Source organism: Amia ocellicauda, unplaced genomic scaffold (genome assembly GCF_036373705.1).
Source record: "Amia ocellicauda isolate fAmiCal2 unplaced genomic scaffold, fAmiCal2.hap1 HAP1_SCAFFOLD_117, whole genome shotgun sequence".
Lineage (NCBI taxonomy): Eukaryota > Metazoa > Chordata > Actinopteri > Amiiformes > Amiidae > Amia > Amia ocellicauda.
The window spans coordinates 41,557-66,581 of NW_027102682.1; the positions used below are offsets into that span (position 1 = coordinate 41,557).

Here is a 25,025-nt window from a genome sequence, read left to right on the forward strand (position 1 = left end):
GCTTCTCCAGAAAGGAGAGAGACACCGTGTAGAACCGTCTCAGAAATATGTGGAGAAGTCGCGGAGATAAAGCAAATAGAACTTTAATCGAGCCGGCTCGGAAGCTCCACATCAGAAATAATTCCTTCAGTGAGACTTAATGTTTACAAACATGAGTACAACTTTATAGGAAAAATGACGTAACATCTTATGGCCGTTCATCCAATCAGAAGATACAGGTCCGGGTCCGTTTTACGTTCTGTCCTCCCGTGAAGAGGTGATGGATCCAAAGCAGATGTCCGTCTTTGATGTGCACTAGGAAGATGCGATCCCACGGTCGTCATTTACCTAGTGTCAATCGTTCCTTAACAGAAACAATTCCTGCCTATCTGGAGAAACGATTAAGTCATAAACAAATTCTCAGCAGACATCTGTAGGCTATTTCGGCACTGTGTAATCTTTCATTACTGACAGGAGTTTCTAACAAATCGACCTTTTTGACCCTTTACTTGTCCTGATAAAACGAATCTGCTCAGTCTGTATACAAAACTACTTCTAATGCTAGTGTTAATATAAAACATTATATAATAATCACAAAAACACTTTATTCAACTTCCTATACAGAGTCTTCATTGTTTGATCCTGGTGCAGAAAAAGACAGTGACAGTTACAGATGTAAGTTTTTACAAATAAAGTAAATAATTACTCATTCTTACAGATATGTAGCAGATGCCATTATCCAGTTACAAGGCTTATCAGGCGATACAAGAAAAACGGCAACAAAAGTACTATAATAAGTGTACATTCAATTGTACATAGTACATACATGAAGTACAATGCTCAAATTTGCCAACTGGTTTAATAGGACAGTACAGAAGAGACAGGTCTGTGGATTTTTTCATCCTTCATCCACAATTTGTGCATCGACTTTGCTCCCTTTTTCTTGGGATTGTGCTGTCTAGGCGGTCTGTAGGTTGTCCCTATTATAATTTATGCATGAAATTCCGATAGCAATGGCTGTAGAACTAGTTGGACCTGGAAGTTTGATTAATCTCTCCTGATTTCAGGAAAAGGTGTAAAAAAATAACTTGTCGCAAAAAAATCATGAAACAGTCCTGAATATCCACACTTTGATGAATAGATCCCAGTTTGTTGAGTTGTAGTGATTGGAGTTTGGTATATTGAATGGCAGCACTTTCTACACGAACACACTAGGTGTCACAGGTGGAGGCAGTGCTTTATGAACAGAAATGTGTGTTGGTTTGACCAAAAACGGCTTAATGAATCTGACATTTGTGTGAAAGCAGGTGATAATGCTTCTACATTAGTTGAAAAAGTACGTCTTGTGGGACCTAAACTGATGCTTTGGGATATTGTGTTCACAGAACCAGTTTCAATGATTGTGAATAACCGTAATCGGGATCCTGATGCAGGGAGAAGTCATAAACATTTGTTATTGTTGCAAACACGACAATTGCTCAAAAAAGAAAGGCAATTGGCAGATTGCAGATATCTGGCAATTAACACATTTCAAAATGCTTATTTTGTAACAAATACCATATGTTTAAGTGCTGTAATTTGTATTATACATATTTTATCTACTTTTGAAAATGTGGTCATCCAATCTGTATACACAGACAGTACAGTACAGTATGTGGTGTTATGCATATGCATGAGGTGACGCGAGAGTGGAGAGTTCACCGGGAGCGGGGGCAAGCCTCATGGTGTGTCGGTACAATACTCTGTAATAAACGAGTTGAATAACACTACAGTTGCAGAGGTGAATCCTTTCTAAATACCCCAACACGACACAGTACACACGTCATGTAGCGTCATGACATTATACTAGAAGCCAGAACCCTGCTACTTTCAAAACCTGGGATTCTCAGAGTGGATCTGTTATTGAGAGAGAGACAAGCAAATTGCTGAGAGACAGACAGGCAAATTGCTGACAGAGAGACACTCGAATTGCTGAGAGACAGACACGCAAATTACTGAGAGAGAGACACACAAATAGCTGAGCTTAATGTTCATGAGAACCGTACTGTGGATAACATGCATGTTTCACCAACGCAAACCGTTACAGGCACCGACGAGGCCAATGTGAGTATTACTGGTCAAATGTTTATTTTTCTTTCTCGATTTTGAGTTATTGAATAATAAATCATCTGGGGGGGGTGCACCCCAACAAGGTTGCAAAACAGAGAGTGTGTCAAAATCCCAAAATAGTGTCACACAGGAAACACTGCTGCCTTGACTGAAGGGCGCTGTGATCCCGAGTGGGCAGTACGGAGTACCGACCCAGTCAACTGTCCACACCCCTATTAAATTTTATTAATGAATTAACTGATTTTATTTTGTTTCCTCAAGGGATTTTTGACCGCTGTGTGCCAGGAGACAACACGCATGAACCTGTCTAAACGCACCAGGTTGATAAGATGTCACTGCAGCACGAGTTTGAACACTTAACTGAACCCTAAATGAATAATAATGACCTGATCTGAGATGTTCAATTATTGTAAACCGCTGTAGATTGCATGTTAGATGTGAAACTGATGGACCTCGAAATATACAGCGTTTTATAATCCTCTTCCTGTTACTGCTCCTGCAGGTCCTCTTCATCGCCCTGCCAGTGGTGCATGGTTAGGCCTTCAGCACCTCATCCCCCTGGACCCCTGCCGCCAGCCGGCCAGCCTGTATGCCTGCCCTGTGCACAAGAAACCCGGCGCACATACCTTACCTTGATTTACACCCTGTGTCTGAAGAGCAGCCAGGACCCCGAGCACTGGATGCTGTGGGGGCGGCGCTGCTGTGCGATTACTAAGCTAGTGAATGTAGACTATACATTATAGTATAGTACAGTAAATATACAGTTAGTTAAATTATCCAAAATAAATTCATATTTCAAAAGCAAAACATGCATTTTGAGTTTTTTTCATACAGACAATGGCACGATAGCATCCTGATTGTTTTTTCTTTTTTCCCCAGAGGAATTCAAAGCAAATGTCAGTTTAAATGTTGACGTGTGACAATTAAACTTGAGAAACATGCCCTCGAATTTCAACACAGACTTACAAAAGAGTAGTGCATCACTGTGAAAAACATTGGTTTTAACTTGAGCTCAAATCAAAGAAAGTTTACAAACGAGAGGAGGCCATTCGACCCATCGTGCTCGTTTGGTGTCCATTAATAACTGAGTGATCCAAGGATCCTAACCAGCCTATTTTTAAATGTTCCCAAATGTTTTGCTTGCTCTCCTCTGAACTGCCTCTAGAGCAGCGATATCTTTCTTGAAGTGTGGAGCCCAGAACTGTCCACAGTATCCAGATGAGCTCTAACTAGTGCATTGTACAGTCTGAACATCACTGCTCTTGTTTTAAATTCAACACTTTTAACAATATAACATCCTGTTTGCCTTTTTTATTGCTTCCCCACACTGTTTGGATGGAGACAGTGAGGAGTCCACATAGACTCCTAGGTCTTTCTCATGCGATACTTCCTCTAGTTCTGTTCCTCCCATAGTGTCATTATAGTGGACATGTTTGTTACCTGGATGTAATAGCTTGCACTTGTCCACATTGAATTTCATCTGCCAGGTGTCGGCTCACAAGTGAATAAAGTCCCTTTGAATAGCCTGTGCTGCCAAGATTGTATCTGCTGAGCCACCTATTTTAGTATCATCTGCAAATTTGGCAAGTTTGCTAGCTATCCCAGAATCCAGATCATTAATATAGATTATAAACAGCAAAGGCCCTAGTACCGATCCCTGGATCCCTACATGCAGTCCTGATTACACTATACAATGCAACATCTTTCTGAATATCTGAGTTGGGTATCCTGTAACACACTCCTACCACTAATCCTCCAGATCTTTTATTCAAAAGTTTGACCCACAAAGATTCTGTTTCGTTACTGGGATCTAATTTGAGTTCTTCTGCCTCAGTGTCATTTCTGACATATAATGCTACCCCAACCCCTCACTGATTTTGCCTGTCCCTCCTAAACTGTTTGAATCCTTTCAACTTGTGTTCATCCCCATCATTTTCTGTAAGCCATGTTTCCATCACAAATCTCCCGCGTTTGTCCTGTGTTACTGAAATGTGGATGTGTTACATAATGCGCCTTGTAAGCACTCCAGCTTTCAGTAGAATAGCTGCACCCTGAAATACTACATGTCACAAAGAAATGTGGATCATGTCTGTGTATTCGTACAATATGGGATTTCATTTTCTTCAAAAATGTGTAGCAAAGAAACCCATACAGCATTGGTACTGCATGGTTGCATTTTTTCCAGAATTACATCAATATATGGTAGTGTGAACTGAACTCATTGCGCATTTTACAGTAAAGGGCTTTAATAATAATAATAATAATAATAATAAACACACAGTGAGGCTCTTAGGAGTAGACTAAAGAAAAAAAAAACTGAACATAATGACCACCAATGCATTTGATTTCAATGGAGAGGCAGTCTACTAATTATAAATAACACAAACTTAATTAAATTTTTAGAATTTGTCTTGAAATGGGCTCTAAACCTAAAACATATACACCGATCAGCCATAACATTGTGCCATGATAACGAGATTATCAGTGTTATTCACTTCACCTGTCAGTGGTCATAATGTTATGGCTGATTGGTGTATATATACACACACACACACACACACACATGCATATGTATGTAATATATATATAGTAAGCGACCCGGCAAATGGAATAATGGGAGTATATGGGGATGTGTATGTGTATGTGTATTGGGTGGCGGGCAGTTTGTGTTATGGGGATGCACATGTAATGATTTTGGGAACTTGGGGGGCGCGGTGATTGGGGGAGCCAGTCACGGGGTACAAGGTTTTAAATAGGTGTGCCCGCTCGCATGTGTCAAATTAGTGATGGGCATTCCGGCTCTTTTCAGTGAGCCGGCTCGTTCGGCTCAGCTCACCAAAAAGAGACGGCTCTTTTGGCTCTTTAAAAAAATATATTTTTACTTTGCTATAGATTGACTATGATTGGTGTTAAAACAATTCTAATTAAATTATTAAATGAAATCATACTCTACCTTAATCACAATGTATTTAAAAATGCATTGGTTCGTAATGAAAAAGAATGCAATTAAACATTTGCTTTTAAAGTTTTTAATGTATATAAACAAAGTGCATATAAATCTAACCATTCAAAATTAATACAATCTGAACAACATAATAATAGAATATTGCACCATATCAAAGAAAAATAAATAACAATGTGCAAAACTGCAGCATCCCACTTTAAACATTAAACTGGTCCCTATTTTCTCTCTCTTCTTTATTGCCATGTTATAACCTGCAGCACACAGCAATGCTGACCATATTTTGCTTTTATGAGAGATTTGTATTCAGAAATGCAAGCTGCCTCACTTTCGAGGGGCTGATGCGGTTTCTTCTCTCTGTAATTATTTGTCCCATTTTCGAGAAGACCCTCTCAGAGGGAACGGATGTGGCCACTATGCAGAGTCTCCCTGTCATGACTTTACTAAGTCCTGGGTAGACAGAGGCCTTGTTCTTCCACCAGCTCAGAGGATCTGCACTACTGCTGGTGCTTCTGCTCCATCTGATCCCTCTTCCTCCTGTTGCCCTGGTGCCTGAGCCAGCTGACTGCTGGGGCTGTCCCTCCCTGCTGCTGAGGTTATTCTTTGAAGAGCCTCATCAATCTCTCTGGCATCACTGAAGGCTAACTTCTTAAACCTGGGGTCAAGTGCAGCGGTTTCTTATAGCATGTCAACTTTCTGTCCATTGATGAACATAGGGTGTCCATCAACTCTGTCACATGTCCTGTTGTTACATTTGCTTCTCTCTGGCGGCTGGCTGTGATTCGCTGCAGACCCTTACACGGGAGTGTCATTTTTGAGGCTGTCACATAGCTGAAAAGAGAGAACAGTAACTTATTAGTTCAGGTTCATGTTTTGTCTACTGATACTACATCTCATCTACTGCTCATATGTATATATAATACTGGATTAAATAATGATGTAGTAATAACTGCTTACTGTACTTCTCTCCACTGATCTCCACAGTGACCTGCTCAAAGGGTTCCAGGACTCTGCACACCTCCTCCACCACCTCCCATTCCTCTTGGGTCAGAGCATCAACAGGTGCATTGACAATGGATGGCCAGGGTAGAGATGATGGCATTCTTTGACTCAAGAAACCGCTTCAACATATAAAATGTTGAATTCCACCTTGTAGTGCAGTCTTGTTTAGGCCTTTAGGCCTTGTCTTTGGGCTTCATCTCCTTCAGAGCATCTGTTACAATCAGGTTGATTGTGTGGGCAAGACATGGATGATGGGTCCATTTCGACATTTTCATGGCTTCGGTTATGTTAGCTGCGTTGTCGCTAACACAACAGACCACTTTTCCATCTACTTGCCATTCTCTGGCCACTGTCAACAGTTCCTCTGCCAAGTTCTCTCAGGTGTGTCTGCTGCTGAACTCAAAGCAGTCCAGAAGACAGCTAGACATCGAAAAATTTTCAATGAAGTGACATGTAACCGACATGTAAGAAGTGGTTACCCTTGATGTCCAGCACTCAGTGGTAAGGCAAACTGCAGTAGCTTTTTGAACCCTTTCCCGCACTGAAGCCTGTGTGCTCTCACACAGTTGTGGAATAAGTGATTTTTAAATGGTTTCCCTGCTTGGAATTGTGTACATTTGATTTATTCTATTGCTATAATTTCTAAAAAAACAATTTGGCCATGTTTTGCTACAGACATAGACTTTGGCATAAACTTGTCCATAGAAGACTGCGTTGCTGTGGGTCGCGGAGTAGGCCTACTTGACTGAGTGGATACATCTCCACGTGTGGTGGTGCTGGCTCCACCACTATCACTAGCAGGCCCGCTAGTTTCTCGAAGCTCCGCTATAGCTAGCTTCACGGTTGGGTGCACAGTTTGCATATGCCGGTGTAGGTTGTGCGTAGAACCGGCTTTATATGAGATTTTGTTTTGGCAAATTCTACACTGTGCTGTAACATTGTCTACATTATTAAAATGCATCCAAATGCTACTGTGCTTCCGACTCATTTTCCAGCTGTTTTCTCAGCTGTCCTTCCTCTCTCACCTCGGCTGCTAAGTGTGTGACTGTGAGTGAGTTGGCTCGGCCCTCCCTAACGCATCTTTGATTCAGTGGTTGACACTGCGTGTCTGATTGACAGGCTGTTAGTCTGAGCAGACAGTCAGAACGAATGTGTGCGCTTGAGCATTTAGGCCTATATTATTTTATTTATTTTATCCTTCTTTGAATTAGTTAATTATATTCATTTAAATATTTTGATTTTTCAAATCTTAATTTTTTTATATTTTCATGAATAGGTTCGGCTCTTCTGATATGCGAGCCGGCTCCCAACGTTCACCTACAAGAGCCGGCTCTTAGAGCCCACTTGTTCGCGAACGACCCATCACCATGTCAGATCGGTTTGGAGTCAGAGGACGCCAGAGGAAGATGGCGAGTCGGTGAGTGAGCTCCAGGGACCGCAGAACAGCGCTGATGAGTCGGTGAGTGAGGCCCAGAAGCCGCGGAGTGGCGGTGACGATGGGCCCGAGACAGGCAGCCACCGCGCCGGCGAGAGAGACCCAGAACCCAGAGGTAGCAGTGACGAGCTCCCGCTACAAGCAGTGACTGAGCCGGTATTCTGACAAAATGGGCTTCTTATCAGGATGAGCTGCCCGCTAGTCTGCAAACACTGTCTGTGATGTCTGTTTTCCAACTCTATTACTGTATTTGAACCCTTACTCATCCTGTCGGACAGAAGGGACCTTTCAGAATGGGCTACCCTCAGTTTTCCCACACTATTACTGTATTAGAAGCATTCAAACCCTAGGTATCTCATCCTGTCACCTATGCAGGAATAGGAAATTGGTCACTGTGAAATAACAAATGGTTTTAAATGGTAATGTAATGTAACGTGTGCATTATTACCCACAGATGTCTGGGCGTGTTCGCTGCGCACCCGTACTTTTACTAGCAGCTCAGTTTGTCGGAACACCTGCAGAACAGCTGCTCCCTACGGACCAAACCGGAGTAGATCCGCTCCCTGAGCTTGGGAAGACAGGAGAGCCTGGAGTTGGGTGCGAGGGAGAAGTGTTTAAGAGAGAGACCGACCGAGAGAGAGAGAGAGAGACAGAGACAGAGACAGCTTAGATTTTACTGATGGGCTTTGACAATGGATATGGTCCTGGGTTTTAACTTGGTTGCTCTGTGTTTTGGTGTTCTCTCTTCAGATTACAGAGGGGGCTGGTCATGTTTAATGGTGACTCGATTGGAGAGCTAGGTGTTTGGTTTTGCAGGTTTGTTTTGTTGTTTTGGTAAAAACACAGTATTGTGTTAAAAATACACTGTTTTGTCACTTTTAACAAAATGCTTTATTTGTTGAATTGTTGAACCCTTCTTGGAAATAACTGGAAAAGGCATTGAGATAACATGAACAGAAGTTTAATCAAGCTAGCTTGGAAGTGTCACATCAGGCCCGTTCCCTCAGTGAGACTTAACTTTACAAACACACGTGTAGCTTTTTATGTAAAAATGACATGGAATGTTGCGACCGCTCGTCCAATCAAAAAGGCTCAACAGATTGAAGCGCCGCAAAGCCTGTAGGCTGCCCTTCCCGAGGGAGGAGCAGATGTCTGGTCCTGTTACAGCACACAAACTGCACATCTTGTGCTTTTCTTAACAATGAGGTAACATCTTTAGCTTTGAGAGGAGAAACAGGAAATCCACAAATGGACAAACCCGTGAAAAACAGAAGCGGTGAGAGGAATTAAGAAAGGGTGTATCCTTTACTAATAAATCCACTTTTCCAAGTCTGCACACATGTCATTATTTCTAATATCAATATAAAATATTATACAGCTTATATTAAACATTAATAATGGCTCTTCAGTTCTAACAAATGTTTTAAAGGACAATACAACTTTGTGTTAAAATAGATGAATAGATCTATAGATTAAACAACACGTTTAATCTCAAATAATAACTAAAGCCTAAACACAGTGTTTATCCGTATAGATTTAAACACTGCTGTTTAGAAATAGAGCTCTTCTATGAATTAATAAACGCCTGGCATTTAACTATTAAACACTTCACACGTTCTTGGGTTTTACAGTGGAGGAAACCACAGAGCCAAGCAGTGCAAAGACTTATGCCAAGCTGACCATGGTAATCGTTCATAAGGGAACACTATAATTATTATAAAGCCTTTCTACAGAGTCCTCATTATGGAGATTATATTGATGTATCAGTCATGCACGATTGAACATTATTTAAGATTCACAATAATATATCAAAGATCTGAATCTGGCTAACTACTTGTAGTTGTGCTCAGTCTCAGTCTCACTACAAGGGCTCTGACTTCTCCAGCTTTCTCTCAAGCGTTTCTCTCATAAAACACATTTCATTTGAGTGCAGATCACATCTGTCTCACTCCAATTCATATCCAGGCTGAAGTGCCTGTGTAACAATATAATGCACTGACATCATCTATTCAAAAAATGCCAGTCTGCAATCTCTCTCTCTCTCTCTCTGGATAAACTTGATACTCAGCAATACTCTGTCATTTGTGTAGATGCTGTATTTTCTGTATTCAAGCCAGAGTCTCCTCTCCTTCCCAGGCAGCGGCGACAGTAGTAGTGACCCAGCTCAGACTTCTCCGCCTTTTCTTCAGCTGGACACATGACAGAGGGCCATTGAGCAGGGGGTTTTACTTACTATAGTTAATCATATTTGTGACTTCAAATTGAAAGCAACTTTATTTGGCTATTCTACTAGAAAACATGTTGTAATTGTTCCTGCCATATTTACTTTATTACCTGAATTTGCCATCCTCTTTAATATGAGGAATGTATTTTATTGACTTGCCCACAGTGGGGAAAGTTCAATTTCAGTGCAGAATATATCTGTGGTGTTCAGGTGAAAGGAAGCACGTGTATATAATTGATGGATGCTAACATTCTTAAAATCATTACCACAAACGGGGCTACATGTGTGCTAAATGCATTTCTCTGTTGTTGCAATTGAACCACTTTGGAGCAGTGGAGTCAGCACAAGGACACAACTGACTTCTCAGTTGAGAAAGAAAGGCAGAGACACACAGGCCTGTATGAGCCAAAATTAATTCAGGCCTTCAAATCAAATCCATTTTACTGTGATATGCTTTGTTTTTCTGTTCACAATCCATAAATTATGATTGTTGTGGTTGAGATATGTTTGACCCAGACGGATTCTTTATTGTGGAGGGAAACAACAAGAAAGCCTGCTTTTGTGCAGCAGTTACTATTATTACACCACGATTTTTTCCTTTCCTGTCCGTTTGGCTGTTGGGAATGTGATGAAATGTCACATCCTGAAACTTGGAAAGAGTCCTCCTTTTGGCTTTAGACAGCTGGTTTACACTTTCAGATGGGAATAGTTGATAGTGTTAGAATTAAACAAAAATAAAAATTAGAATTATACTCTCCTACCGTCCCACAAGGACATTCAAAATGGGGAATTAGATGCCTGTTCTTTAAAGGGAGTTAATTAGCACTGAAATAAAAGTCTAAAAACAACCAAAAGAACACAAAAACTGTTTATCAAAAACAAAGGATTGCCAAATCCTGGTGAGGTCTGAAAACCAACACCCGTGTTGCTTTTGAACTACGTCTGGGTGCTGCATTCCTTCTCTAAAATAGTAAAGCAATATACAAAAATTATGTATCATTATTATTCTATATTATTACTATAACTATTTATAGTGTGCACAGTATGCAGTGTGTTCAACAGCTCCTTTCATCTCCCATCTGCCCCTTTGTAAGTAATAACTTAGGTAGTAACTCGGTTAGTCGTGTTGAAGGAGACAGGTATGACAAATCAAATTATAATTTAGAGACATCTTTAATTCGTTTAAAGATACCTGCACATATTTCAAGATATCTTCAAATAATTCCAGATATCTCATTTAAAGTACATTTAGAGATATCGCTAAATGATTTGCAGATATCTTTAAATGATTTAGAGATACCTGCAAAAGACTTCCTGTTTATTTGGAGATATCTCTAAATCAGTGGTTCACAAACCTGTCCTGGAGGACCACCTACCCTGCTGGTTTGTGTTCCAACCAAGCTTTCAATTACTTAATTGAACCCTTAATTTAACTAATCATTTCCTAAATCAGAGCCTTAAAATAATGTTTAACAATAGGGGTTTTAAGTTAAGTATTAAATTATATAAATACATTATTAAGGAACCAACTTTCTATCAGTTACACAATTTAAAGAGTAAAATGTAATCAAATTACTTCCTGTTACTTCCTGATTATCACTTCCGGTTAACAGTTCATTTATTTCTATGGAACTGAAGGAAACAGGAAGTGATAATCTCAGGTCGGATACAGGAAATCATTGAAAGATATCTCGAAATGAATGGGAAGTCATTCGCAGATATCTCCGAGTGATAATCTGTCTCGACACAGCTGTCTGTCTTCTCCGGGAGGCTGAGGCTGTTTTTCCATGTGACACAAGATGGCGTTGATCGCAGGATCGCACTGCGTACTTGGCTTTTTGACCGCTGGCTGGATGATTAATGCTTGGTGTTTTGGTGGGGAAAGACCACAAAATCCATATTTACATTTAATAAACTTTTCCTTGTAGAAACATTATCAGCTGTAATATATTCTTATTATAAGTCTCGTCGAGTAAACAAATCGAGTTCAATTATGACGTCAGAGAGGCGCTTTAACCCGACGCACAGGATGCGGATTCAGTGCGTCATGGATCCGCATGGAAGCAGCCGTGTGAGTATGAGTTAGCGCTGCAAATGTGCAAATGCGTGTCTGTTAAGATGAATGTGCTTATGAATTTATGAATGTGCTTATTTAGATGTGAGTCCCATAGGCTGTACTGGACAATAGTGTTGAACTTAATGTAAGACGCATTTCATATTGTGGACAATAGAAACTTCGGTTGTGAGGCTTTTGTTTTAGTGTATTTGTGACAAACCTGACATGTGTTTGCCTCCCTGCTGGATAAATTTACAATATTGCGATGCCTGCATCTCTTGCCTTGCAATGGAAACTGTCTTTGAACATTGGGATTCATATTTGAGTTGGCCATACTGAACTATACATCACTGCATTGTTTTATTTTAAATATTGTTGTTATTGTTTAAAAATACACTTTATAATTCTTTGACTTGATTTTCTTCACTCTAATGCACCAATGGTCAGCATACTGTGCTTATTCACACAAAATAATACAATCGATAAAGTGAAATTAAATGTAACCCAGAATTCTTCTGTTTTAATTTAGTATCAGTACACCTCCAATTCAACATGGAGCATTTTGAGGCCTTAGGTGAGTTGGCTATTTGTTTTGAGTCCTTTTTACTGATTCGTAATAAGAAATAAATATAGCTGCAAGCAGCAATGTAGGGGGCCAAGCATATGTGGAGTGATGTGACATATTTAACAGACTTAAGGGTTTCAGCCATGATGAGATTCAAACCCAGGTCTCACACACCACAGTGCAGTGATCGAACCACAACGCAGAATGGCCCAGGCTTCATAATATGGCTTCGGAACTGCTACACTATGATAATGCTAGTACATGAATATTGAAACTAATAAAGCTATAAGCAGCCAAACATCTGTAGGGCTATATCGTGTTTAACCAGGGGTTAAATTGGGATTTGTTATGTGGGGGGCTCTGTGGTTTCAGGCTTTCCAGGGGTGCACATGTGTATGCAAAGCCTACAAAATCTTATCAATTGACAAATTGTAAAATATAACAAGTTGAGAGAGCCCTCTGCTATGAACACTAACATGCTGATCAAAATCATTCTAGATGCTGGCAGTGTGCAAATGTACATCTGATGACAATACAATCTTTCTGTAGGCCTGTGCCCTCTCCTTTGTGTTAGTATCAAATATAGGAATGATGTAACCATTAAAGGAGAGAATAGAAATACAAAATATTAAGTAGAACAGTCTTTTTATTAGGAAAATTAAACTGGACTTGATAAAATCGTTTGAATACACCATACAGAGGCGGCCTGGGACTAAAAAGTGGTCCTGGACTTTCTAGCACAGAACGGCCCATGGTACCCAGTCCGCAACACACCGAACAGTCCGTCCGACACCATATGATCTGAAACTGGAGAACAGCAGGCGTGTAGGTGCTAGAGCATGCTAGTATGCTGCCGGACCTGAACAAATGAAAAGTGTTCAGGAGACCTAGGGGTTGAGTTTCAAATTTCGTGATTTATTTTCACGAATAAAAACGTTTCAAAAGCATTGGCTTTTGCTTCACAAATCTCACCCTGTGGCAACAAGCAGGCAGCCTACTGTACATGTTAAGTAGTGACTAACACAGGCCTAGCCTACCTTTTGAAGTCGTCTGTAAGCTTCCTCCTCTTTACCTCACTCATATCTTTTACCTCTGAAACTTTGAGATCGGATCATCGGTAGGAAATGAATTTGCGACGTACAGTCTTGTATAATACGAGTGCAAGAAAACATAAATTAAGTGACTTAACCTAATGTACACTTCACGACAAAGTGGCGGGAGCAGAAACATCACTCCGATTCCCTGTGGCTAACGCTACCGAAGATTTTTTGAAGCTCTGATGTAATCTTGTAACCTTTGGGGGCGCACCTCATTTATTATGTGCCACAAAAGCAACGCTTTTGAATCAGTGCTTGAATTAGTAAGAATGATAACGGTGTACAAAATATATATCCTATATTGTTGAAAATGAATGAGGAAAGTTGTAAGCCTATGGGCCGGGGCTCAGCCCCGAACGGCCCCGGCCCAATTTAACTGCCGTGTTTAACATACTTTTCAGTTTACATTAACTAAAGTCTTTTTTATTCTTACAATGAATACATAGACAATATAAAATTGTTAACCATTTCAATATTTGTAAAGATTACTATTGGTTAAATTTGTATTGGTAGTACAGCTCCCTCTCTTTTTTCAGGTACACGTTATACATTCATGTGGATCGCTTCATAAATGTACTCTATTATAAATCCAAGCCTTAATAGCAAGCTCCCCAGTGGCGCAGTTGGTAATGGCACAACATGCAAGACTAAGAGATGTTCTCGTATCTTGTACATGTCAACACCTGCATGTGTCTGAGTTCTTGTGATCGAATCCTGCTGAAAGGTTGGCTTGATGGTTGGGTTTTGGAGTATGTGGTCTGTACTGGAAGTCCCTACAAGTGGTGGCATTTTCTGTGATTGATAGATGTGTTATCTAAATGGATTGGATGACGTTTGTGAAAGTACAGACAAATGTAGTTTTATACATCTTTTTTATTTTATTTACAAATCTGAATATAGGTCATAACACGAAGTCATGCACCAAGTTTCACATCTGTCCCATTAGCGGTTTTGGAGAAGAAGATGATTGAATATTGTCTAATAATTGTCATTAATCCAATATTGGCACCAAACGATAAGGCGTATGAGCTTCAAATTTGTTGAGGGACAACGTCATATAGGTATCCAGTCCAGTAGTTTTAATTTTATGGCAATTTCAAATATATGGCGGAATAATAATAATAATAATAATAACTAGAAGTTGCATGCAACTTTTAAGGCATCCATGTATCAGTAGGTTTCAGATTTCAGCAGGCATTTGTAGTTTAAATGCATATGTTATTAAATGTGTTATTTTCAGTTTCAATCCAATGTAGCATACATTTGCGGTTTTAATTTGTTGTCATTTGAAGTATGTATTCAAAGTCAGTGGACTTTAATATCAATTCCTTCATTGTTTGCTTCAGTGATGTAAGGTTCAATTGTATTTTTCACTTGGTGAAATTCTGTCCAGTAGTTTTCATTTTATGGCCATTTGAAATATATGGCAGAATAATAATAATAATAATCCGACCAATTACAAAAGGTTGTCCAACAACTTCGTTGCTTGGCCCCCTAATAATACAGTCCTCAGTTTGGAAATACAAATATAGCAGTCCCTTTAAATATCTGGTATTTGGATGTCATCTGCACGTGTGTTTATGGAGTATCCTACAGAGTAATTAAGACATGAGGTCTGTGCTTAATTGAAGACTCCAGTGACAGACAGCAGAATGTCTGAATATTTGTTTGTTGGTATTGTCTCCTCAGTGAAGATGTTTGATCTTCAGCGGGCCCTTGAATCAGGCGCCACTGAGCAGCAGGTGCTGGAGAAAGTGGTGGCTTTCTCCGACGTGGCCGACCCAGAAGACTTCTTTTTGTGGGGTGTCGGTTTCTTGAGAAGAGACCACGAGGTGCGACTCCTTTGATCTGTCTGTCAGTAGGAATCATGCCTTCTTTCTTCTTTGTTTCTTCTTCCAGATTTGTGTTTTCTGCAGCTTATAAAGTGTGTACATGGTGTGATTGAGTTTTTGGAAATCCATACAGCTCTCAGTGTCCTTGTGCACAGAGGGTTCAAGGCTGTAATGCTGTCAGTCATGCAGAGAAGAGAGACATTGATCACATCATTCGTGAGCTCTTCCTCCTGTGTTTCTCTGCTCAGGTAGCCCATGAGGCCGTCCTGCAGGCCATGGGAAAGGTGCTGACCAGCCACATTGAAGCCATCAGCCCCTCCACAGCCGGGAAGGCATTCGCTATGGTTTCTGAGAAATTGGGCAGGGATGCGGTGAGTTACTCCCTCCTGTGAGGCGCTCTGAAACGTGCACATTAGACAAAGACCTTCCTGTTTTTTTGTATAATGATTCTTGTCACTCAGAGATGTGCCAGATACACTGCTGTCCCCAGAAAGCCTTCTCAGACTCACCCTCCTCCTCTCGTCTTCCCCTGACCCAGAACGAGCCTCCGGAGAGGCGGCAGGCAGCCAGCGACATCCTGCTGGTGCTGGGGTCCCGGTTTCTCGAGGAGGTCTTGGCAGCTCTGGACATTTTGTTGAGGGCAGATGTGGATGCAGACCCCATGTTGCTGACCACTTTGGGACGTCTGTCACGAGCAAATGGTGAGTCTGCCTGCTGCTTCGATTCCTGAAGCCACTGTGCTTTGCCGAAGCCTGGCACAAAAGGGAACTGACCTGTTTTATTCACCTGACCCTAACCGCCTTCTGTGTGTGTGCAGTGTCTGGAATGGTGCCCCATCTCAGGGACATTATCCAGAGCCTGATGCCCCTGCTGAACGGGGTCACCGAGTCTGAGGTCAGGATGGCGCTGTGCTCAGGTGAGTGAGGGTTGCAGCTGACTCCTGGAATGACAGATATCCGTGACGCGTGTGTCTCATGGATATTGACCCCGGAGTCTGTTTATCATTTCCCAGTGCTCACAGACTTCTCCGAAAGCATTCAGGACTTCTTTTCTGGCCCCAGAGGGAGCTCTGACCCGACCCTGAGGAAGCAGGACTTCTTTCCAATCCTGGACACCGTTTACTCATCTTTTCAGATGTGGAACAGGTTCGAACGGAACCTGCAGGTACGGGCCGCTGGGAAATGTGATTGTCAAATGTGGACTGGTAAATACGTTGGCCTGAAGTGCAAAACACAACTGCAAAAAGAAAAACACAAAAACAAAAAGCAGAACGCAAATGCAACAGGAAGAACACAAATGCAAAAATCCTGTTTCTGGTAAAAATATTGTAATCGGAGGCATTATCACGTGTAATACACACAATGTTATTTATATGAAATGTCCCTGCACTCTAGCATACATTGGTAAAACAAAAAGGTGTCTTAAGATCAGTGAGCACAGAAGTAGTATACGCAGACAAGATTTATTGAATCCTGTGATTTTTACCGAAAAAACATCCTATTTCATCGTTAAAGTATATATAAGACATCAAGAAGAGGGGGGGGACATCAATCGATTACTGTTACGTCGAGAGACATTTTGGATCTATTGCTTAAATACAATGTCTCCAAAAGGACTTAATGAAGAATTTGACTTGCATCCTTTTCTGTAATGGTGGGGGGAGAATGTATCCTTGTAAACGTATATGGTTCTTATTAGGAATATGATTAATTTTTAAATGAAATTAAGAAATTAACCCTTGCTTATGTTTAACAAGTTTTTGTTCGATATGAAATTGCATGTATATTATGTGTATTTATTCATGTTTTTTCAAGTGTCATGATCTGATTGTCTAAACCTGTTTTTTATGGTATGGTATTAGAGGGAGCCATGACCTACGCCTCCCTCTAAGCCCTCATGACAAAACAGTGCCAAAACTCGTAAACGAAAAAAAAACGAATGCAAGGAAACTGGCGGTGAAAGCAAAGATTGCAGCATCGCAACCAAAGACAGGGGCTCCAGTGTCTCCTTTAACATTATTTCCTTTCAATTATGTTTTTTTTTTGCTTATGATATAATTACTTTTGTTTACAATTCCATACATTTTGATTTGCTCTCAACATCAATTTTTTCTCAACTTTATTTTTTTATATTTTTTATTTTGAATTCGTTACTTATGGTGCCAATTTGAGCCCCTAAAGAACACAAATGCCAAAAGAAAAACACAGAAAGAAAATGAGAAACACAAAAACGAAAATAATTTTTGTATTTCCTCTGCCAGCTGGTTCTGCCAGGCACAGTGTGTTGGGGAGGGTCAGTTGTCTTCAGGGACAGGATTGCCACAGTATAAATCACTGTAATTCACCCTGTATACTGATAATCCTAACGAGCTGCCGTCACCCACTTGTTCTGAGTTGTTGCTCTTTTGCCCTCTTGGCGTTGCCCACACTGACCGGTCTCTGTGTCCGTCCTGCAGGTCCATGATGCGGTAATCAATGCCTTGGCTTCCCTGACGCCGCTGCTGAGCCCTGCGACTCTCCGGGCCAACCTAAGGGGGCTGATCGACACCACAGTGGTGATGTACAGACAGAGGTCCGACGGTGAAGCTCTGGTCAAGGTACGGCTTTCTGTGCTGACTGGGGTAGCAGGGGTGGGTTTAGATCAGACCGGCTCAGGTTAAAGGCTTGGTTTTATGTTTATGTTCTTATATAGTTTTTAGGTTGATACTTTTTCTTTATTGTAGAACGTGCGCTGCATCATCCTGGCGGCCTTGGGCACGGACCGGAAAATAATCCGCCCCTCTGTGTTCCCCCTGCTAAGGAGCCTGCACCAGGAGGTAGGTCCTATTCTGTGAAACCGCCAACACACCCCGACACACGGGCCCTGTGCAGCCGACTCTGTGCAGCGGGTACGCAGTGACCCTGTCTTTCTCCTTCAGATCCGCGCCCGTCGGGAGAGCCGGCTGCCTGTGGACGCGGTCCTGAGCGTCGTCACACTTCTCGGTAAGTCTCTCTAATTTCACTCAGGAGAGAGTCTTGGTTCTGATCCGCTGGCCTGTGTCGTGTCGTGTCCTCACTGCTCTGTGCTGCTTGCCTTATTCCCACAGCCACCGCCTTCCCAAAGTTGGTCGCCAGTCTGCTTATACAGTTACTGAAGTGCACCAGTGAGCCGAGCCGGGCCGCAGCTGGGGTGATTCTGGCACACCTCCTCAGCGCCGCAGGTACCGTCCTCCCCCCCGTCCCACTGCGCTACGGTGCTCTCAGTGCTGTCTGACCTCCTGCTGTGATCGGCACACACAGACACTCTCAGCCTGTAACCGTATTGTTTCTCCTGATCTCTGTGATTGATTCGTTTTCCTGTCCTTTCCATACCAAACCTCAAATCTGATTACAGGGAACACCCAGCCCATTCCAGGCCAGCCCTCCTTCCCCCGGGACAGCAGCTCCGCCTGCTTTCGTGTCCTGCAGGCCGGTCGAGCCAAGCTGACGAAGCAGGTATGGGCCAGTTTGGAGTCTCTCACGAGAGGAGAGCCCAGCCCGCTGTGTGTACTGTGCTGGGCAGCAGTGTAGTAGACTGAGTGTCTGTCTCCTCTGTCCTCCAGGTCCCTGAGATCTTGGATGCTCTGCAAACCTGCCTGCCCCACCTGGCTGACCGGCAGCTGAGAGTGGTCGCCCGCCTCGTGTCTCACTGCCCGGAGGAGCTCGTCGAGACGTTGCTGAACCGAGCCCTGCCGCTGGACCGAGCCCTGCCGCTGGACCGGTGAGCCTCACAGAAGTGCCTGTCCCTCACACATGATTGGCTCATGTGTCACAGTGTGTCACAGCGAGGAGCTCCCGTGTGTCTCTGTCTCACTGTGTTTCTGTCTCCCCCAGCTCCATCTGTGCGCTATGGAGGGCCTTGAGTTCAGACAGCAAGTTGTCCCGCAAGCTGCTGGCGTTCCTCTTGGGAAAGCTTAGCGCCTCACCTGCTGGGCGCCAGACCCTGGCTGTGAGTACATCTCTCTGTGACGCTTCCAGAGATATAGTGCTGTAAATTGGGTGCCTTCTCTCTGAGTGTGACCCTGTCTGTCTCTCCCGGTGTCAGGTGATTACTGCTGTGCAAGAGTTGCTGGCCGCCCCAGAGCAGAAGAGGCCCTTTCAGAGGGTCTTTCCCCGACTCTTTGGCACCCTACTTCTCCGGATGGGCCTCAGTGAGGACATCAGAGAGACCATGCTGGCCGTGCGGGCCTTGGTGCTACAGGCCCAGCTGGGGACGGTGTCGGAGCAGTTGGAGCAGGAAGAGGCCTGGGCGGAGCTGCCAAGCGCCGAGAGCCACACTGAAGGGGTCCGTCTCCTGGCCAGGTACGGGTATCTCTCCATCACAGGCTGCGCTGACAGGAACGTATTCATATTTACTGTCTCTTCACTGCCTTCCCTTTGTCCTCCAGGGCCATGGCTCAGCACGGCGGCTCGCATCTCCCCGGCATCGTTAAGGTCCTCGTCCCTTTCCTGAGCTCTGACCAGGAGCAGCACAGAGTCGCGTTGACGGCTTTCTTCTCTGAGGTGAGTGCGTCTCTGTTAGCGCTTTTCCACCGACGTGGTGCCGGTGCTGGTGTCGGAGCTGGTGCTTTGCCTGGGAAGCAGCTGAACTTTTTGCGAACTGGGTGTTTGTGCAATTGTTGAAATACAGCAGCAACAACAATATAAATTGTGTTTCTTCATGCGTTTAAACGTTTGGGACGTAAGTATTCCATGTACATTGTCTGCCTTGCAGCTGCTGTGCGGCTCAGAGAAACATTTGAGGGCCATGCTGCTTAAGAACTTGAAGCTCCGAGCCCAGGACCCTTCTGTGCCTGTGAGGTTGCAGCTATTCCAGGGCCTGCAGAGAGCCACGGCCACCCAGGTAAGGACAGTGTGTGGCGCAGGACCGCATGCCGCCGATGTTTCAATTCTTCTCTCGGGGGGTGTCCGTGCTGACGGGGTGCTCTGGGTTTCTCTGTGCAGGTGGAAGAACGGAGCCGGGAGCTGCTGGCCTTCCTCGGCTCGGGCCTGCAGGACGCAGACGTGGCGGACAGGCAGGTGGTCCTGGGAGCTCTGTCCGCCCTCTCGCAGCTCTTGCCCAACCTAAGACGGGACGGCGTCTGCCGGGATGTCCTTGCAGACGTCCTGCTTAGGGTCACTGCGCTCTGGGAAAGAGTGAGTCACTGTTTTGCTCTTCCGGCTCCGTGTCTCAGTGAGAGGTTTAAGTGTCCGGCCTGCAGGCTGTTGTGTTCAGTGTGTCACAGGCTGTGCCTGACCCTCTCTGCTTGTTTCCAGGAGGACGAGGCGCTGCGCTGCGCCGGCGCCACCATGCTGGGGGAATTGTGCCGGTGCCAGGCAGTGACGGCCCACATCAGAGAGGAACTGCAGGAGGCGCTGGTGCGTCTGGTGTTGCACCTCCCAGACTCCAGTCCAAAGGTGTGCAAGGTAAGGGCAGCTCAGTGGGCCGGGCATACCCAGGAGGGCCTGCAGCGGTTTTTAAGAATATAAGAAGAGTTACAAACATAGAATTTGAGACCTTGCGGTCAGATTGTGCCGCTATGTCATGGCATCAGTGCCGAGTGTTGAGGCTAAGCTTTTATCTCTTGTGCAGACCTACCACCTGACCCTCAACAACACTGGGTCAGTGCCAGAACTCGGCACCATCAGCAGACTGATCTACAAGAACAAGCAGGAGCAGGGTTTGGACTTTCGTACCTTCCTGGATGACCTTGCATTCTGGGTAAGGACAGTGTGGCCATTGTGTTGTGTATGAAGGACAGAGAGATGCTGCATGTTTGTGGCTCTTGAGTTACAGGTCTGCTGAGAGTCACAGAATCTGACTCCCTGTCTTCTCTAGGCGTCTAATTTCCCAGAGGCCCTGGGCTGGTCCTTCAGCTGCGCCCTGGACTGCCTGAGCAGCCGCTTTCCTGGAGTCAGAGCCTGCGCTGCCATCTTTACAGGTGAGGAGATGAGACACCTGGGCAGGATGTGGGCCCATGATGGAGCTCACAGGCACACTGTAGCCAAGATGTGTCCTGAATTGTGACTCAGTGTTGCTCTCTCTGACCCACAGAGTGCCTGATTAAAAACGCCCCGCAGTCCCTCCTCAGTCGTCGATGGATGGATCAGAGCATCGCAGGTAACGCAGCCCTTGAGTGCGTCAGTGTGTTACCGCGTCACTGCTGCTCTGGTCCTGGCTGTGTGTAAAGAGCCAATCTTTGTTGCCGGGCTGGAGTAGAGTGTGTCGGCCTGTCGCTGTGCCCTCTCTGTCACTTCAGCGCTGTGTGTTCAGCTCATCCTCTCCCTGTGTCTCTAGCTCTGACGCGGGCCCTTCAGGAGGAGAGCGACGCACAGGCAAGGAGCTGCGCCTCTCAGGCCCTGGAGTACTGCACTGCCTCCCAGCGCCAGAGGCCTGCGAAGGTGCCTGTGTGGAAGAGGCTCTTCTGCTGCCACCCATGAGAAGAGGTGAGGAGATGAGGTCTCCCCCTCAGCAGCTGCACAGGGTAACTGAGTGTCCTCTGACACACTGCTGTGTAGATGTATGACACTGTGGTCTCAGACACCCAAGTGTTTTCGATATACTGTGTAGGTGTGTTCTATAATTTCAATATTTAAGGTATTAAAATCACGCATAGATTGAAAATGTCAGACGAAATGTGGCCCCACATGCTTGTGTCCCTTATAATGAACTTTTGTGGTACAAATTCTCTAAACTTCACCAGCTAGGCTAGTTTTTTCAAATGCACATAATTCCTTCATTTCTTGTGGTATTTTCACCCAACAACTTCTCCAAATTTAAATAGGAGTGGTATTTCAACTAGCAATTTTCAAAAAAGATTTCCCATAGACTTTATTGCAGGAAAAAGGCCAATAGGTCAACATTTCAAAAAACACATTTTGTTTTTGTGAAAAAACTTAGTAGTAGTGTAATAGTTTGTCTAATCATGATCAACTATGCAGAATATTATATTACAGGTTGTCCAGTTTCATTTGATGAGTGTCACATACCTGTACTCCTTATAATGTCCATATTAAACACTTGCACACCTCAGAAGCTCAACCAGGGGCAAATGGGTGTAAAGAGTTATTACCATGTTGAATAAAACAGGAATCTGTACGAATGGAAGACGGTTGCTCTGCACGTGTGTAACGATCACATGTCACAGCACCTGAAATTAATCAATCAATGGATATGACTATTAACTGTTAAAACCATAAAAGCACATGGAACAGTAGTCACTTTTGAATACTTGTCTTTAAAGGCCCAGGGGAATCAAACTGGTTTCACGTTCGATGTATAAAATATCACTCGAGACTAATCGACAATCCAGCGTGTTTATTTCAGAGGGATCTGTTTTATGAGTGAGATGTCCGGCTCAGAAACGGATCAAAGAAAGCCAAGTGTGGAAAAAATCATCATTACTAATTGCAGTGAAGTTTCCAGTACTGTAAAAGACAAACATTACAAACACTTCACCTTCCTCCGGGCTTTCCCGGGTGACTCCGTCGTCGGAAACATTCCGTTAAAGACACTAAAAATACAATTACAGTCACAAGGCAGCTTGAATTAAACATGTCTGAACACGGAAGACACGCTTCACAACACGTGACATGCTTCTGGGTGGAAGATATTAGTGTACTGAGAGCTCTATATGTGCATTGTTTCTATTGAATAGATATTCAATTGAGAACCAATGAACATTCAACCACTCAGTCCCAGTCTGCTCTCTGCGCTGTACTAAAGACTCTCTCCTCCTTCCTACTGTAGAGAATGCCATCCCTGCTCGCCCGTCGGGACAGCATGGACAGGGGTGACACTGATTTTCATCACGACTCCTGTTCTCACACCATGCGGAAAGACGCTGTGTGTCTCCGTTTCAGAGCTGCAGAGGCTGCGCAGGCATGCAGGTGAGTCTGTTTGTGCTCCACATCCTCAGCAGTCTGGAGGGTCTTAAACACATCTGTGAACATGGAGGCAATATCGCAGGACTGTGCTGTGAAGACTGAGTCACAGTCACAGGTTACATCACAGCTGTTGCCATGAGTCTAATAGTGTGTCTTGTAGACTTTATATCAACCTTTTCAATACATGACATTTGAATCCTGCAAAACAACCACTTATGACTCTTAACTCCTGTAGCTCAGTATAGAGCGCGAGCTGCAGAGCCCCAGTGCCAGGCAGTGCTGATGGTATAAACTCCTCTCTATAAACGCACTGCTTTCTCTCCTCTCTGCTCCACAGTGGATGTGACTCTGGACCCCAATACAGCTCATCCCAAACTCATCCTGTCTGAGGATGGGAAGCAACTGAGACCTGGAGACAAACCGGCTGTCCCTGACAATCCGGAGAGGCTTGATCTTGGTCCCTGTGTCCTGGGGAAGGAGGGCTTCAGTTCAGGCAGACACTACTGAGTCCTGATGATTAGTGTAAAAACGGAGAACCACTGATCATCTCTCCTGTCCGCCACAGATCCTGTGTAATAACAGTGAGATTCAGATCCGTGCATCACAGGGGGTGACTGTATACTGAGACACTGAGACGCACATTATATACTGAGATACCAAGACACTGAGACACACACACTGTATACTGAGACACTGAGACGTGCACTACAGTGGGGGAAAAAAGTATTTGATCCCCTGCTGATTTTGTATGTTTGCCCACTGACAAAGAAATGATCAGTTTATAATTTTAATGGTAGATGTATTTTAACAGTGAGAGACAGAATAACAACAACAAAATCCAGAAAAACGCATTTCAAAAAAAGTTATAAATTGATTTGCATGTTAATGAGGGAAATAAGTATTGGACCCCTTCGACTTAGTACTTGGTGGCAAAACCCTTGTTGGCAATCACAGAGGTCAGACGTTTCTTGTAGTTGGCCACCAGGTTTGCACACATCTCAGGAGGGATTTTGTCCCACTCCTCTTTGCAGATCCTCTCCAAGTCATTAAGGTTTTGAGGCTGATGTTTGGCAACTCGAACCTTCAGCCCCCTCCACAGATTTTCTATGGGATTAAGGTGTGGAGACTGGCTAGGCCACTCCAGGACCTTAATGTGCTTCTTCTTGAGCCACTCCTTTGTTGCCTTGGCTGTGTGTTTTGGGTCATTGTCATGCTGGAATACCCATCCACGACCCATTTTCAATGAGGGAAGGAGGTTCTCACCCAAGATTTGACAGTACATGGCCCCGTCCATCGTCCCTTTGATGCGGTGCAGTTGTCCTGTCCCCTTAGCAGAAAAACACCCCCAAAGCATAATGTTTCCACCTCCATGTTTGACGGTGGGGATGGTGTTATTGGGGTCATTCCTCCTCCTCCAAACACGGCGAGTTGAGTTGATGCCAAAGAGCTCGATTTTGGTCTCATCTGACCACAACACTTTCACCCAGTTCTCCTCTGAATCATTCAGATGTTCATTGGCAAACTTCAGACGGGCCTGTACATGTGCTTTCTTGAGCTGGGGGACCTTGCAGGCACTGCAGGATTTCAGTCCTTCACGGCGTAGTGTGTTACCAATTATTTTCTTGGTGACTATGGTCCCAGCTGCCTTGAAATCATTAACAAGATCCTCCCGTGTAGTTCTGGGTTGATTCCTCACCGTTCTCATGATCATTGAAACTCCACGAGGTGAGATCTTGCATGGAGCCCCAGACCGAGGGAGACTGACAGTTATTTTGTGTTTCTTCCATTTGCGAATAATCGCACCAACTGTTGTCACCTTCTCACCAAGCTGCTTGGCGATGGTCTTGTAACCCATTCCAGCCTTGTGTAGGTCTACAATCT

The 25,025-nt window shown here is 43.9% G+C and overlaps 1 protein-coding gene across 7 annotated transcripts; it reads left to right on the forward strand.

Moving 5' to 3' along the window:
• Window positions 1-11,369: 11,369 nt before the first annotated feature.
• Window positions 11,370-23,664, forward strand: LOC136721592 (maestro heat-like repeat-containing protein family member 1). Of its 7 annotated transcripts, none has more exons than XM_066697411.1 (24): window positions 11,372-11,782; window positions 12,297-12,341; window positions 15,119-15,261; window positions 15,510-15,632; window positions 15,800-15,962; window positions 16,079-16,177; window positions 16,274-16,425; window positions 17,717-17,857; window positions 17,984-18,076; window positions 18,179-18,242; window positions 18,347-18,460; window positions 18,634-18,734; window positions 18,842-18,999; window positions 19,113-19,227; window positions 19,324-19,580; window positions 19,667-19,781; window positions 19,993-20,121; window positions 20,223-20,414; window positions 20,535-20,684; window positions 20,851-20,979; window positions 21,097-21,199; window positions 21,313-21,378; window positions 21,556-21,704; window positions 23,008-23,096. In XM_066697411.1, exons 2-23 carry the CDS (start codon window positions 12,320-12,322, stop codon window positions 21,696-21,698), a joined length of 2,772 nt encoding a protein of 923 aa, XP_066553508.1. In that variant the 5' UTR covers window positions 11,372-11,782; window positions 12,297-12,319; the 3' UTR covers window positions 21,699-21,704; window positions 23,008-23,096. The 7 variants fall into 7 exon arrangements, with proteins under 7 accessions (XP_066553510.1, XP_066553514.1, XP_066553513.1 ...); XM_066697412.1 differs by having other exon boundaries at window positions 21,556-21,742; window positions 23,008-23,094; XM_066697413.1 differs by lacking the exon at window positions 16,079-16,177 and having other exon boundaries at window positions 11,370-11,782.
• Window positions 23,665-25,025: the final 1,361 nt, after the last annotated feature.

Coding starts and splice junctions, on each gene's coding strand:
- LOC136721592 (XM_066697411.1), top strand. CDS start 12,320: ATGGAGCATTTTGAGGCCTTAG. Junction 12,342..15,118: donor GGAGCATTTTGAGGCCTTAG/GTGAGTTGGCTA, acceptor TTGTCTCCTCAG/TGAAGATGTTTGATCTTCAG. Junction 15,262..15,509: donor TCTTGAGAAGAGACCACGAG/GTGCGACTCCTT, acceptor TTCTCTGCTCAG/GTAGCCCATGAGGCCGTCCT.